At 40.0% G+C, this 14,702-nt stretch overlaps 1 protein-coding gene across 1 annotated transcript; it reads right to left on the reverse strand.

The window, feature by feature from the left end:
* Positions 1 to 96: 96 nt before the first annotated feature.
* On the reverse strand, positions 97 to 7,852 carry LOC104589753 (nitrate reductase [NADH]-like). Its single transcript, XM_010248176.3, has 4 exons — positions 6,708 to 7,852; positions 6,450 to 6,590; positions 1,673 to 1,905; positions 97 to 1,498 (listed from the first exon to the last, which is right to left on the reverse strand). Exons 1-4 carry the CDS (start codon positions 7,717 to 7,719, stop codon positions 170 to 172), a joined length of 2,715 nt encoding a protein of 904 aa, XP_010246478.1. The 5' UTR covers positions 7,720 to 7,852; the 3' UTR covers positions 97 to 169.
* Between the last annotated feature and the right edge of the window lie 6,850 nt (positions 7,853 to 14,702).

Raw genomic sequence — 14,702 nt, forward strand, 5'->3', positions numbered from 1 at the left:
TTGTTAAAATGAAAACGTAGGGGAGGATTTTATGTTTGTTTTTTATATTTTACAAAATCATAAAGAATTAAAGAAAATACGACTATACATAACACATGAACGAACGACCATTGCAAGTGCAACGAATAGATACAACGCTTGTGAACTTAGGTTCTCTCACCCAAGCACTTCAAAACACTAGCAGCGACTCCTTGACGTCGTACTTCATCTTCTCCAAGTTCGGAACCACCGCAAACTGAATCATCGGCGGTGGTCCGCACGCCAACGCCAAGGTGTCGCTCGATCCCCCAGGGATATGCTCCCTCAGAACACTCTCTGTAATCAGCCCTTCACTGTACTTCCACCCTTCCCTCAACGCCTTCCCCACCACATACCACACCTTCAACCTCTCATGCTTCTCCGCCCACCCATCAAGCTCCTCTCTTAACAATATATCATCTTCGGTGCGATTGGCATACACGACGTACATCTCTGTATCATCTTCTGGGTCTCTCAAGATTGCTTGGATCACCTGATAGATGGGTGTGATTCCTGTCCCTCCGGCCAGCATTGCGAGCCGCTTCGCAAATTTGGGCTTGCCGTGTACGGTGAAGCTGCCGTGGCCGGTGTACTCGATGTGTCCCAATGGACCCTTAACGTTCACGGTAGAGCCTAGGGAGAGAGAATCCAAGAACTGTGACATGAGCCCTCCATTGGGGAATTTAGGGTTCATTCCCTTGAAGTAGACCTTGACGACAAGATCGAAGTAGCCCACATCGTCGACTGAGCTTGTTGGGGTGTAAGCACGAATGCAGAGCTTATTATCTATGGTAGCGCAGAGGAAAATGTGCTTCCCTACTGGTAATCCCAGGACTTGATCCTTCGACGGCAACGCGAAGCGGAAGAGACGGACGTCGTGAGAGATTGAAGTCTTGCATATGAGCTTGCATGGAATTTTTTCACGCGGTATCAGAGCAACATTAATTGTAACAGTACTGACTTCTTTGATGGGAGCTAGGAGAGTCAAGTTGGAGGCGCCATGGACTGAGTTGTTTGGTGAGGAGGACGAGTCGGAGGTGTAACCGAAGGTGATAAGTTCACCAATTCGATAATCTTCGAGCAATTTCCTGGCTTTATCGGAGTGGATTGCGTCGAACTCCTCGGTGCAATCGCCGCCGGCATTGATGAGGATACTGTCGGCACCACCCGGGTGGTCCTTCAGGAACGGGGTGCAGTCGTAGACCTTGCCGTGGACGACAATCCATGCAGACTCGGCCGAGTTGTGCTTCTTCACCTCGGACATGGAGAAGGTCTTCGAGGAAATGTTCATGAAGGGCGAGGAGACGCTCTTCTTCATGATCGGGTTCGACTCGGCCGAGTCGAGGTGCTTCTGCCGATCCATCCACCCACCCGGCTGGTTCGCCGGCTGAGTCGGGTGCTCGAACACAATCCCGATCTCGCCCTTGTGCCGCTTGCACACGTTCATCTTCACCCGGAACCAGCAGTTGTTCATCATTCCCTACACAAGTGACAAGACACACCCGGTCCACGTTAGCAATTGAAAGCTCAATTACCACACTCTGTCTCTCGCCCAATCAATGGGTCCCACAATTGATTTGAACGGTTGAGAAGGATATTAAGAATTCTAAGTAGGGATATAACTAGAATGCGCAGTTGAGAAGGAGATACATACCATGACGTTCCAGATAAGCTCCTCTGGTTGCGTGTTGAGTGACTCATCCCAGGCTCGTACAGCGATCTCGTTGGCCCCAAGCAGGTCCAGCATTTCCACGTCAAGTGACCAGAAGCACCAGCACCAGTATTTCCCATACTTGTTGGGTTTCTCTGGGTGGTCCAAAGCGCACACTAGCCAGCTCTCTCCACCGTCCAGAGTCACCTCTACACGTGTCACCTTCTTCCCTCCCCCTATAAAATGCAAATAAAATTAGCAATTAATTAAAATCAATTATTTAAATAAAATGATATTTTTTCATTATTATATGTGAATCAGGGTGGGCCAGTGCACCCATTGACTATACCCTACCATTAGGGGTGTCAATTGGACTGGATTTGGTCCAATTCAATATGAATTCATTATAAATGGACCAGGTCCAATTCAATCCAATCCAATGAATATTTTGGACCATTTTGGACTGGTTCAATACAACGTCTGAACCGTCCAATCTATTCAAATTCATTTTAATTTAGACTGGTTTTAATCCAAATTCGGTCCATTGGCACCTATATTCTTATCTTATATCAATGGATCAGATATTAACTTAATCCAATCCAACCCAATCCAATATAAATTTATTACGAATGGACTAAGTCCAATCTAATCTAATAAATAATTTGGACCGAATTAATCCAATCCAATATATCGTATTAATCTGTTCAATCCGTCTAAATTGATTTTACTGGTCCATTGACACCCTTACCTACCATGGAAAACTTGCATGTAGGTGAGGTCGTCCAAGGATGCCAATGTGTGATAGGATTTATGGGGAGATGCTAGTGAAGCTTAGTTTGGAAAGTACAAAACCTTATATTTTATAATATTATTTTGTATTTGTACTGACGCACGGCATCCAGCTGTACACCAATTACGTACATATATATTAAATTCATAGGAAGATGTTTTCAATGTCTAATTAGACGATGCCCTTCCTCCTTTTAGATTGTGCAGAACTTTTACATACAGAATAGATTAAAAGAGCTAAGGAAAGAGGAAAAAGACTTAAGGTAATAAGAATGATTTAAATATCCATAATTTAAATGGATATTGACACTGCATAAAAAGGAACCGAGATTCATTCATCCCACATCATATAATTAAAACAAGAATACTTAATTTAAATAAATAAAATTCATAATATTTAAGAACAAAAGACGATCTCAACAAAATATGAAATACTAATATCATCTCTAGTCCATCTATTTTTCATTAAAATTCTTTAATTTTTGCTTCATGTATGATATCTAAAATTCATGGGTGGAATTACAAATATGGTAGTCAATAACAAAATTTATGGGTGAATTTTAATTGATCAAAACTCTTTAAATATCATGCCTTTTCTTTTCTGCATCATAGATTTTCTTAAAAACTTATTTCTATAATAAAAATAACTATTTGATATGATATGTCTTCATCTACCGTATTAAATTAAGTGATGATGGATCACCTGCAGGATGAGTCAGCATTGGTATGACGTGGCCAAATTGATGGCCACATAGCAAAATCACGTTTACATCGAAGCTCATTTTCCTATATTAAGTTGGGGCTTGTTGAAAAGTCAAAGAAATGGACAAATAACCGTAGGATCCAGACTGCTCAGTGGATGACAAAGGGACATTCGAAAGGTCCATGATTCATGCATGTGTTTTGTACCATGGATAGAAAGTAAGGAGCAAGGAGGCTCTCGATTGGTAATTCGGGTTTTATGTTGCAGGCTTGCAGCTTTTAGAAAATCAGACTCTGTTTCTGAAAGAAGTGTGTCAGGTTTAAGATTGGTGATTCGTGCATTGTTCATTTACTGCCTGAAAGTAGTGAATTATTACGTAGGGGTGTCCATCAAAATCCGAATAACCGAAAAATCGAACCGAATCGAGAAAATCAAATCGCAAAATCCGGTTAATCAAATCGATCGGTTCGATTTTCAATTAACCTACAAAAAAAATTAGCGGTTAATTGAATCAACCGATTAATATATGTCACATATTTTTTATATATTATATATAAATATATATTTATAATGATCTCTTTATAAATATGTTATATATTATATATTTTTAAAATATTTATAATATATTATATATCATTTATTATTTATAATATAATATTGTACATATATTTGTACAATATATATTATAAATATAAAAAAAATGAAAAAACTGAAGAATTGAACCGGTCAAAAACTGAAACCGGCAAACCGATTAACCGGTGGTACCGATTTGGTTTCAGTTTAGAGAAATAGAAAAACCGGTACCACAGGTTTGATTTACATAAAAAGGCCATGGTTCGGTTAACCGAACTGTGGACACCCCTATTATTGTGAAGTATTTATACTCTTTTCAAAATGAGCATTTTGCATTGGTTCAGTTTGGAAAGAGTGCAAATACAAATACATACAAAATACAAGTTTTTGTACTCGTACGTATTTGTATTTTTACTGCTTCCACAAACGAGACCGAATTGTCCAAATTTATTTTTTACACAGTGCACCTCACACCGACCTCATAGGCACATCCCACCATGTACCGAAAACATCTTCCATATTTATATTTTATTATTCATGGAAGATGTTCCCAATGCACGGCGGGATGTGCATGTGAGGTGAGTGTGAGATGTGCTCTGTGAGTAGCAGATCCCAATCATCCAAACTGAGCTAAAGGAAAAAATAATTATTTCTTTTCGCAACGTGCATAGAAACTTTGTTCTTGAAAGAGGTTTATGTATAATGATGGCCAAGGAGTTGAGATGGTTAATTGGCTTCCCTCCAAATAGGAGGTGGGGGATCAAACTTGTATAATTGCAGGTAGGGATGCAAACGGATCAGATTCGAATCATGGTATATTTGAATTCGATCCTATATTATTCATGTCGGATTCGGTCTGATCTGATAGGACTCGATTTGAATTCGAATCTTATCGATAAGTCAGATATTCGGATATGATCTGATCTGACTTGTTTTCTTTAAAAATTAATAAATTATTAAAATAAAATTGAAATATACTAATTTAAATAAAATAAAAATAAAAAAATACAAGTATTTATCATATATATACATATTTTTTATAAAAATAAATAACACATATGTATTATATATATTTATATTTATAAATATATAATATATATCGGATCAGATAGAAGTGATCTGAATCCGGTCCAATTTCTGATCAGATCTATTAGGATCTAAAGTTCTGATCCCTGATGATCCGAATTCGAGCAAATAGGATCGGATCTCGGATGGATCCATTTGCACCCCTAATTGCAGGCTTTCTATGTTAAAGTTGGTGGACCTAATCACTTGAATCCTATTCTATCCCCACCATGTGTTCCCAGAATTGTGTACTATATATGATATCAATAAAAGGTAGAGGCATTTGTATGAGATTTTTCGCTTTATCATATATGACTTTTACAGCTTTATTAATATATGGCTATCCACACAGACATGTAGGAAACATATCTTTTAATAATTTATATGAAGTACGAACTAGATACACATGGAAATGTTGAGAAATTAATGGAAATGAAAATTTTAAAATATACACATAATTTTATTTATACATATAAATAATAATTTTAAATTTCATAAAATTGGGTCAAACTTAAAATAAAAAAAAAAAAATTAAAACACAAGTGATTTTAGAATAATGAATGGATTAGAGAGAGAGAGAGAGAGAGTTAATAGATTAATAGATTAGACAGAGATACAGAGTTAACCAGCAAGTAGGAACTTAGTAATAAATACTTAGATGAGAAATCAAATGTAAAATTTAAAAGAAATAAAATTGGTGAATGTAATATTTAATTAGCATACACACTAGCAGTAGCAGTGTTGAATTCGTTCCACACTGCCCGTTTCATGCGTGAATCTCCTGGTATACTACAGATATTTTAAACTCCGGATATTATATTGTACTAAGAAATTAAACTAAAATAATTTATGTGAGATTTGTCCATATAAAATAGACCATAATTTTTCCTATATATTATAAATAATTTAGATATTGTATATCATGAACAAAATGACTTAAAATTGTGAAATTATTTCACAATTTTATACATGTAAAATTGTTTCCAACACTCTAATGTTCTATATTCTGCCACGTAGAACTGAGACATTCACCAAATAGGACCCTTTGAATCGGCAGGCCACCTGTTCAATCCTATAGTCCACATCAGCCATGTTCCCTACCATTTGTTGACATTTTATGGCAATTTGCCACGTGGAAGGTTTCTTGATTTTCATCATCCTTACACTTCTTAATTTTCATATTTACATTATATAAAAAAATTAGCAAATTAAATAAAAGTTGCACCAAAAAATCAAACATTGAATCACTGAATGTTAAGATTTTCATAAAAAGTTTGACCAGTTTTTTGTTTTTTTAAATAAATAATTGACACAATGGGAAGATAAGAAAAAGAAAGAGACAAGAAAAAAAAGAAAGAGGAAAAAAGAAGATAAAGAAATTAAAATAAATAATTTTGATCATATATACTGTAATATTTTCTGATTCGTTGAATGACTAATATTAGGGTGGATCCATAGATCCCATAATCAATCATTCAATCTGATTCTAAATCGGATCGAATTTCGGATTCATATTTGGAAACACAGTGACCATATCCAGGGTTTCCGTTTTCAAACACCCAAAGAAGAGAAACAACCGACGCTTCAACGTACCACTGTACCAGAAGAAACATTTCAACATACAGGATATTATACTACAAAGCAACTTACCAGAATATGCATAGCCCCTCAATGTATACGGTCTCTGATTCGCCGTAGAATTAATCGGCAAGAACTCCTCGTGGCACGGCGTCGTGATCACCGAGTTTATGTTCAGCTCGTTAATAATGTACTCCGGCTTGTACCACCAAGCTATAGTAAAGTATACACCATGCAACACAGTAACATTACCAAAAATTCAGAAATTTCTACTAGTCTTGAACAAATCAAGAGAAGAGGAACAAGATTCCAGTTGTAGGTGTAGTGTACCTTCGGCGTTGGCTAGTTCGGCGTCGACGTGAGAAGGAAGGACCCTGTTGTCCTTGTAGTGGTAGTAATTCTGTGACTCCTCAGTAGTGACGATGATGCGCTTCAGCCATTTCACCATTCGTCCGCCGATGAACCCAGGGATGATCATTCGAATGGGGAAGCCGTGATCCGGAGATAGAAGCTCTCCGTTCTGCATGTACGCTATAATGATGTCCCGCGATGGATCCATTGCGATCTCCTTCTTTATGCTTGTCCCGTACTTGGAACCACCACTGCCGGGGAGATCTTCAGCTCCTTCGAAACAAACGTTGAGGGCTCCCTTTCGACGGCTATAGATGCCACATCGTTTGAGTACATCGCAAAGCCGTACTCCGCGCCACACCGAAGTGGATACGCCTGCAGCGCCCCAGTTGAATCCGATGGTTTGTTTCACCAAGTTTTGCTCCTTGCGACGGTTACCCGCGCAGACGAGGGTGACGGGGAACTCGCGACTCGGGAACTCGGTGACGAGTTGGTCCATGGTGAAGACGGCCGGTCGGTTCATGAACCCACACACCTCGACCGTCCAGTCCGCCCACTTGGCCTGGGGGACCGGACCGTGGTTCCGGACGTAGTGGAGCTGAACCGGAGTAATGAAGCCGTGGTGCATGAGCTGTGTCAATTGCGGCTCCGAGTTGAATGGGTGTTTGCCTGTGAGACGGATCATGGAGGGGTTGCGCTCGATCCAGCTGTCAGGCGTTCCTTCGTCTCGTGGGTCCAAGATGGACGGCTCCAGTTCTCTGTTGGCCGTTTGAAGATGATCCTTCCAATCGAAATCTCCCTCGTCTTCACTGGACGACTCCTCCATGACGGCTAACTGATTGGGACGGGAGAGCTCTGGGGCGGAAGAGAAGTTGCAACTGCGAACGGGGGAGTCGGAGAGGTTGTTGAAGGCGGTTTTGAAGCCGTGAACGGGGCCGCTCAGGCAGGGTTCTCGGCAAATGAACTGCCAGTTCTCGACAGAGCCTTCCATTGGAGATTGTAAAGAGTGAAAACTGAAAAGACAGAAAAGTAAAATCAGCTTTTCTTCTCTCACATCTTCTGTCTGTGTTGTTTGAGGTCTTTATATAGGGGCGACATATCCAAACGAGTCAAGAGAAGGGTGGGACCCGGCGATCGGACGATTACGTCATTACGTGAGAAGAGGAGCGACCTCGGAGAGACAGAAAATAAGAAAAGGACCTCGAGACCTTGAGGAGAGGTGGTGTCGAGGCACAACGGCCCACAACCAAAACAGGTGCGCCGCCAAGAGTGGAACGGTGGCCGGTAGCTCCACACCGATAGTGTCTGTTTGCCGGCGGTTGTTTGGCTACAGCCAACGTCGGAGGAAATTTCCTGCCGAGCCCGGCATTTGTATTGAACCAAACCGCACAATTGCTTTGGCAAGCTTTCTTGGATGGTATGGAGGAACCTGGAGTTGTCGATTGCCACGTAGCAACTGACCTAATTGTGGGATAGAGCCAGCTCATGAGATTCTGGAAAAGTGCCAGATCATTAGATTCCGGAAAGTGATAAATGGCATATTAGGCATGCCCGTTTTAATGCTGGGCCAAACAGTACTGCAGGCAACACGTGGCAAAAAACATGTCATCTAATTAATTGCAATAATCATGTAGGAAAAGTCCACATTCTCATGTCATGTATGTTGTAGTCAGGGTGCTTTGCACGTGGAAGTGTGGAACGTGCATTACACATTCTTGCTATGGCTGACTAATAATTTTTTTCTTTCTTTTTCTTAATTTTACGCAAACAAATTTGAAAAATGAAGAGAAGATTAAGGAGAATCCTAATCTAATCTATTAATAGCTTAATATAAATCGCATCCTACCCATAAAATTGGCATTGATTTACGGTCAGGATGAACGTAGGGAATGAGATCAACGACGAGGACCTGAGAAAGGGTGTCTTGTGTCTTCTATACGACGCTGAGAAGCGGCGCTTGGGCCTTCTCATGACCAATGAATTAGCATAAGGCCAGGTGAGAGAGAGAGAGAGTGAGACGAAGGTGACTAATATCACCAAAAGGCCAATTTCCCTATTAAGTTATTAGCCCCCCACTGCTTCAATAAGCCGCTCCCAATTTGTGGTCCATTCTATAGTATGTGTAACCCAACAACTCAACACACACTCTCTCTCTCTCATCTCTATAATTTTCTTTCTATTTAGGGTTTGGTCATGTCAGAAATATTGAACTCTTTCACTCTTTAGAAATCTCGTTCTATTTGGAGTTCAAGAAATTTATCAAGATTCAACTAACTCTCTCTAGCCAACAACTCAAGGTGTATGGTTGACAATTTTGATGGATTCACTTAGGCTGTGTTTGGTTGCAATGCAAATAAATTTGTATTAATGCAAAACCATGGCCGTGCAAATGATATTGTCTAAGGTTTGGAGAAATTATTTATGTATATCCTATAGTTTTAATATTTACTTGTAAATATACTTTATAAGATGGCAACGCTTAACACAAATAAGTCTATAGGGGCTAACTCTCCATGGGAAGCAGAAGCCATAGCTTTCATATTTGGCCTTCAAGTGCCATTACTATGCCAGCTTCGAAGAGTTATCATTGAGGGGACGTTCTTTTTCTTGATTTTGAGAGGGGGAAAAGTTGGTCAATGGGATTTTGATCTTCATTGACCAAGAATCCCATGTTTGTTTGTTTTTTTTTTTTTTTTTCAGATTTATCTGGGGACCAAGGAAAGTGCATTTTCTTGAGTATTAAGTGATATCCATCTCCTAGGTGGGTAAATAACATTCCCACCTTAGGGAAAAGTTGCGAGCACTTGAATGGAACAAAGATGCCCCTTGTAATAATGGATTTTTATGACTAAAATGGTCATTATCTTATTTACTTTAGAAATAAAAGAACATGGATAAATATGTTTATCCGTATAAGTCTTTCCTAAGAAATACTTACCTAGATAAATGCATTTACCTGAATAATTACGAAAAATCAAACGGAACCTGATGAGGACTCGTGACTCGTTACAAATTATACTTGCCTGTCTCAAGTTTCTCTTTTACCTCCTTGTCGAATTATTCCTGAATACAGGACCTCCAACGGTTTGAAGAGATTCATGTCAATCACATACGAACAGCGTGGCACATTTATTATCCCAAATTGCTTTAAAATTAACGGTTGACAAGCAATGGCTCCCTTAAGAAAACATTGAGCCCATTTCATCTGCCCTTAAAACTTTTTCATAATCTCATTTTTTTTCTCCTTCCTCTCTTTCATTCATCGTTTTCCATCTCCTGATCAACCAAGAAAAATAGAATTTGAGTCATAAATCATTCACTCACTCTAATCTTGATTTTATATATGATAAGGCCTACAAAATTAATCTATCAACTAACAAAGGCCTACAAAATTAATTTTGGTTATCAGTTTTGAAATGTCAGAGGTACTTTGTGCTTGTTGTTTCCAACCACGACCGGTGATTTTGCTCATGAGCAAATTACTGCTATGTAATTTCTACTTTTTAGTGAGAGTATTTTATCGATTCTCCCTCATTCCCGACCATGCGGCTCAATTTGGAAGAAGGTTAAATACAAATTTGTACAATATAAATACATCAAAAATACTATCAAATACAAGGTTTTTCATTTTACAAATTTGTATTTGTATTATTTCTAAACTGAGCCGATGTGGGTGTCAAAAAAAGCTAAAAATGGGAAAAAAGGTTTGATCTATTACAAATTAAAAAATAAATAAATAAACATTTTTTTTTTAATTTTAGGAGTTGGTGTATCAGAGAGTGATTCTTAACATTTTAGTGGGACTTTGCACACTTAATTACGTTTTTGACCCTACCTCCACCTATATAAATAGTGGTTTTAATAAATTTGGGGTCGGGGTCAAGGACCCATGGCTTTTAATCTATCTTCCATTTCCATTTGTTCATCTCTAGGATTTCCTTCCTATCTCAGTGACGGAGACGGTAATATGTGTTTGAAAATATGAAAAATCACATAGGGTGCATGGGGCCAACTGTTTCAGTTGCATAACCCCACCACCTTTCTGTGACAGATCATATCCACTCATCATATGAGTTTCCCTATGGCCTCTATCAGACAAGGTTCAGAGCCGTTTTCAGGTAAACCTTTCTGTTCAGTGAGTGCTCACCCATCATATTCATGTTACGCCAAGGTACCGTGAGAGAGTTCCCATTTTCTGGTGAAGCCCCTCCCACATCAGTCTATGATGCCCCTATCATCTTATGAAACACTCTGACAGATCCAATGGCAAATGGATAGCCCAATTTTATGGTGCGTTTCCTCATTACTGAAGGACCCATCATCGTGTTAATGACGGAAGGCCTTTAGAGAGTCCATCATATGGATCTCCCTATCACATGCACTCATATTTGCTGGAGGGAACAAAAAATTACGCCCTAGTTAATTTAGGTCAAACCAGAGTGGCTCCCACTGGCTTTTATAAAGTCAGATTTATGGTGGCCCAATCCGGCTACGGTTTCCGCACGCATTCCTTTTCAGGGTTGTGGGGCCCACCATGACAAGAAGGGGTCATCCAATGACCGTAAGGGACACCATGGCAATGATGTGCATTTAGCCATGGTGTGCACAAGAGCCACTAACGAATCATCATGGGCCAAGTGCTTATGGCCCATGGTTGCAGCACATCAAACATCTACACATCGCATGATATGGAAGAATTGATCCAATCAATCACATACTGTAAAGCCCTTTAAACAGCCCATTTAAAGACCACAACATTAACAATTAATATCATCTAGGTATATGGGCTGAATCGCAGTTAGCAGTTCGGCCTATATAGCTTTTATGTAAAACTGGGCTTTTGCAGTTTTAACCCCTTAAAACTGGGCTTTACAAGTTGGGCCGAATTGGTTCTTCCAATTAAAAATTGATTTCAAACTTGAAAGTGGGAAATAATAGGACTGAATACAGCCCTTTTCGAACCCTAAATTTGGTCCAAACAATTTTGGTTCAATCTGGTCCGAAATGGTCCAAAAACAATTTTTAATTCAAGAAACAACTCAATGAAAGATTTAAAATTAAAATTCCGAAAATTTGACAATCAAAACAGATCTGCACTGTTTGTACGACCTACAAAACAGAGGTTAGTAACTAGGGTTGCAGTTTCCCAAACTGCAAAAACGCAGATAGCGAACTCTTCATCTGCGAATCTCCAGCGCCACCGCCTTCTCAATCAAGAAAATAAAAAACAGAAATCCTATTTCTATTAAAAATTACATTCTTGATTGAATCCTTTACATTCGGTCTAGAAAAATAAAAAAAAAATTATTTTACAGACCAGAATGAATAGAAACTGCAAATAACAGGTGCGCAGACATTCTGCGCCAAAATTGATCTTCGAACTCCATGTACGAACAGTCCATTAAATCAGAAATAAAATAAGAACAGTTCTAAAATAAATTTCAGATTCAACAAAAATTAATTTCAGATCAATCGCCCATACAAGAAACAATTTCTTGAAATAAAACTACAATCTGCGCAATACCCGGATAGAACAGCTTCTACCAAATTGTGCAGGTTTAGATCTGATCTCTTGGTTCAAGATTCGAACCTGTGGCTCTGACACAACTGAAAGTATGGTAGGATCCATCATATGGACGCCAAAAAGGTTGCGGAATGGGTGGGTGAATTTCAAAAATTTCCTACCTTTCTTCCAACTAGGAATCGTATTCCCAGATTTTATAATCAAGATTCAAGGATCCTACTTGAACCAAACCAGACCCGATCTTAACCAAGAACAAAGGGAAGGGTTATACCTAATACAGAGAATCATGATCTCCCAACGTCGGTGTTCACGCCCAAAGAAAGATCCAAGATCTGCTCCTGCTGAAGATGACACAACGATGGTGGGGCAGAACCAACAGTGTACATCCCACGTATCAAACTCTTCACAAGAATCCATCGGAGGCTTAGAGCACCGAACCTAACCAGTCTTTCAGCAAAGACTGATATCAAGAACAAGCTTCTTGATCCTACCTTCAAAGGAATTCGAACCAAGCAGTAAGGCGGCGGCGTCTGGGGGAGTTCCTAAGGCTAAAAGTGGCGTGGATGCAGATTTCAACTTAGGGAAGGTGAGATCCTATCTTAGATTCCAGAAGATCTAACTACAAAACCCTAGGTCGAATTCTTGTAATTCTAGATCTGGGGTTTCCTCCTTTCTTAGTGATTAAGAATTCTCCTAATCCCATTAGGAGTTATCCCAATCCCAATCTGTATTTGGATAGGGGATAATCTTAATCCTATCTACATATTAGATCAGCCCACTCCTGATCTAATCAGGAGGTTAATCATAATCCTATTTGCAGATTCGCCCCCTTAAGTGGGTGATCATATCAGCCCAGCTCGAAATGGGCTTTTAGGCCTAATAAGAAAACAATGCTTAATAAGTTTCTAAACTTTTGTCCAGTTGGGCTTCTTTGTATGGCGTGGGACCCAAGCTTTGATCTACACATCAGCCACATAGGTTCGACCCAACCTTTGTTACAAGGCCTAGACAAATTCATTGGAAAGCCCAGTGAACCCCTTGAGCCCATCACATGGACTCTAAGGGCCCAACACTTACACTAAGTGGTCCCTGAGGCAAGCCATCTTATAAAAACCCAGGGATTGTAGGCAGATGCATGAATAGCCCATCAGGTGTATCCCTAAATGGTCTTACACTTAACCTCTCAGTCCATCATGATCAAACACTGCCCGACAAGAGAGGACCTCTCCCTCGGCTGCAAGGAACAGTGTTGCACTCTCTACTCGCATGGGTCCCGGGAATTAAAATCATTTGCAAACATTTCGAAATCGTATTTAAGTATATATCATATATATAAATTTGCAAAAACAAATTCCAACGATTGAAATCAACTGCTGGCAGTTTGGTTTCCATCAGAGAGAGTGCATCCCCGATCATTACCTTTGTCCGACAAAGGGGCTGATCCTTTCACTATGATCACCCACTCAGACGAATTCTCAGACTGTCCCAACATACCCAGGTTTGACCCCCGCTAAGGATCTCACTGATTGGCATATCAAAGACAGCCCAATCCGACGCCCAATGCAGTATCATAATCGAGTCTAGGGGTTAAGTGTAACTTTCCAGTTTTGGCCATCAATCTCCAAGGTCGAGGGCAATACTGGAAATCTAGTCTTGTTCAAGGATTCAAGTAATCCTACACTGCGTGTACCTTGTGTCTTACCCTGGCGGCTGAGACAAGCCACCCCAACATTTGGCAGCACACCAGTGTCAGCCTTGGCATAATAAATCTCCCCAGACTTATCCAACGACTGTGAACATTTAAAACTAACACGAGTCTCATTAATTGTCCAATTTTAGGGTCTTACACAGAAGCATACCACACAACATGAATCAAACATGTACTTTATTTATTTACACTAAAGATCAAAAGTAAATCAAAACTAATTGGAGCTAAGGGCATACAAAACTGTCTAACATGTAATACTGAGGGATGGCCCTTCCCAACCCATTGGAGGGCAGCCTTTTATGATCCCGGTGTCAGACTGGACCTAAAAACAAGGGAAGTGCTCCAATCTTGGGCGGAGCTCGACCTCAACTCCGTGGACTACGTGGTTTAAGACAAGCTTGTGCAGGCCGGCCTGAGTCCTGGTAGGTCATCTCTGTTTGTGTTTTTACTTTATTTCTGATAATGTTGCTAACGTTTTGCTTTCGTTGAAGCTCCCATGAAGCTCACTGCAGATAAACTCCTTGGCCGGATGAAGGGGAAGAAGAAGCGAGCTGCCAATAGAGCTCGCGTTGAGTCACTGCAGGCTACCATGCTTGAGCCTAAACAGCCCTCCACTGTGCAACCTCCAGTAATCGATCTGATCGAGGAGGAACCAGGAAAGGCCTCCCCGCCCCTGCAACCACCACGTCTTCGGGCAGCGAGGAAGCAGTTCTAAGCATCTTGACTCCGAAATATAGTCTTG

Source organism: Nelumbo nucifera, chromosome 1 (assembly GCF_055504915.1).
Source record: "Nelumbo nucifera cultivar China Antique chromosome 1, China Antique-T2T, whole genome shotgun sequence".
NCBI lineage: Eukaryota > Viridiplantae > Streptophyta > Magnoliopsida > Proteales > Nelumbonaceae > Nelumbo > Nelumbo nucifera.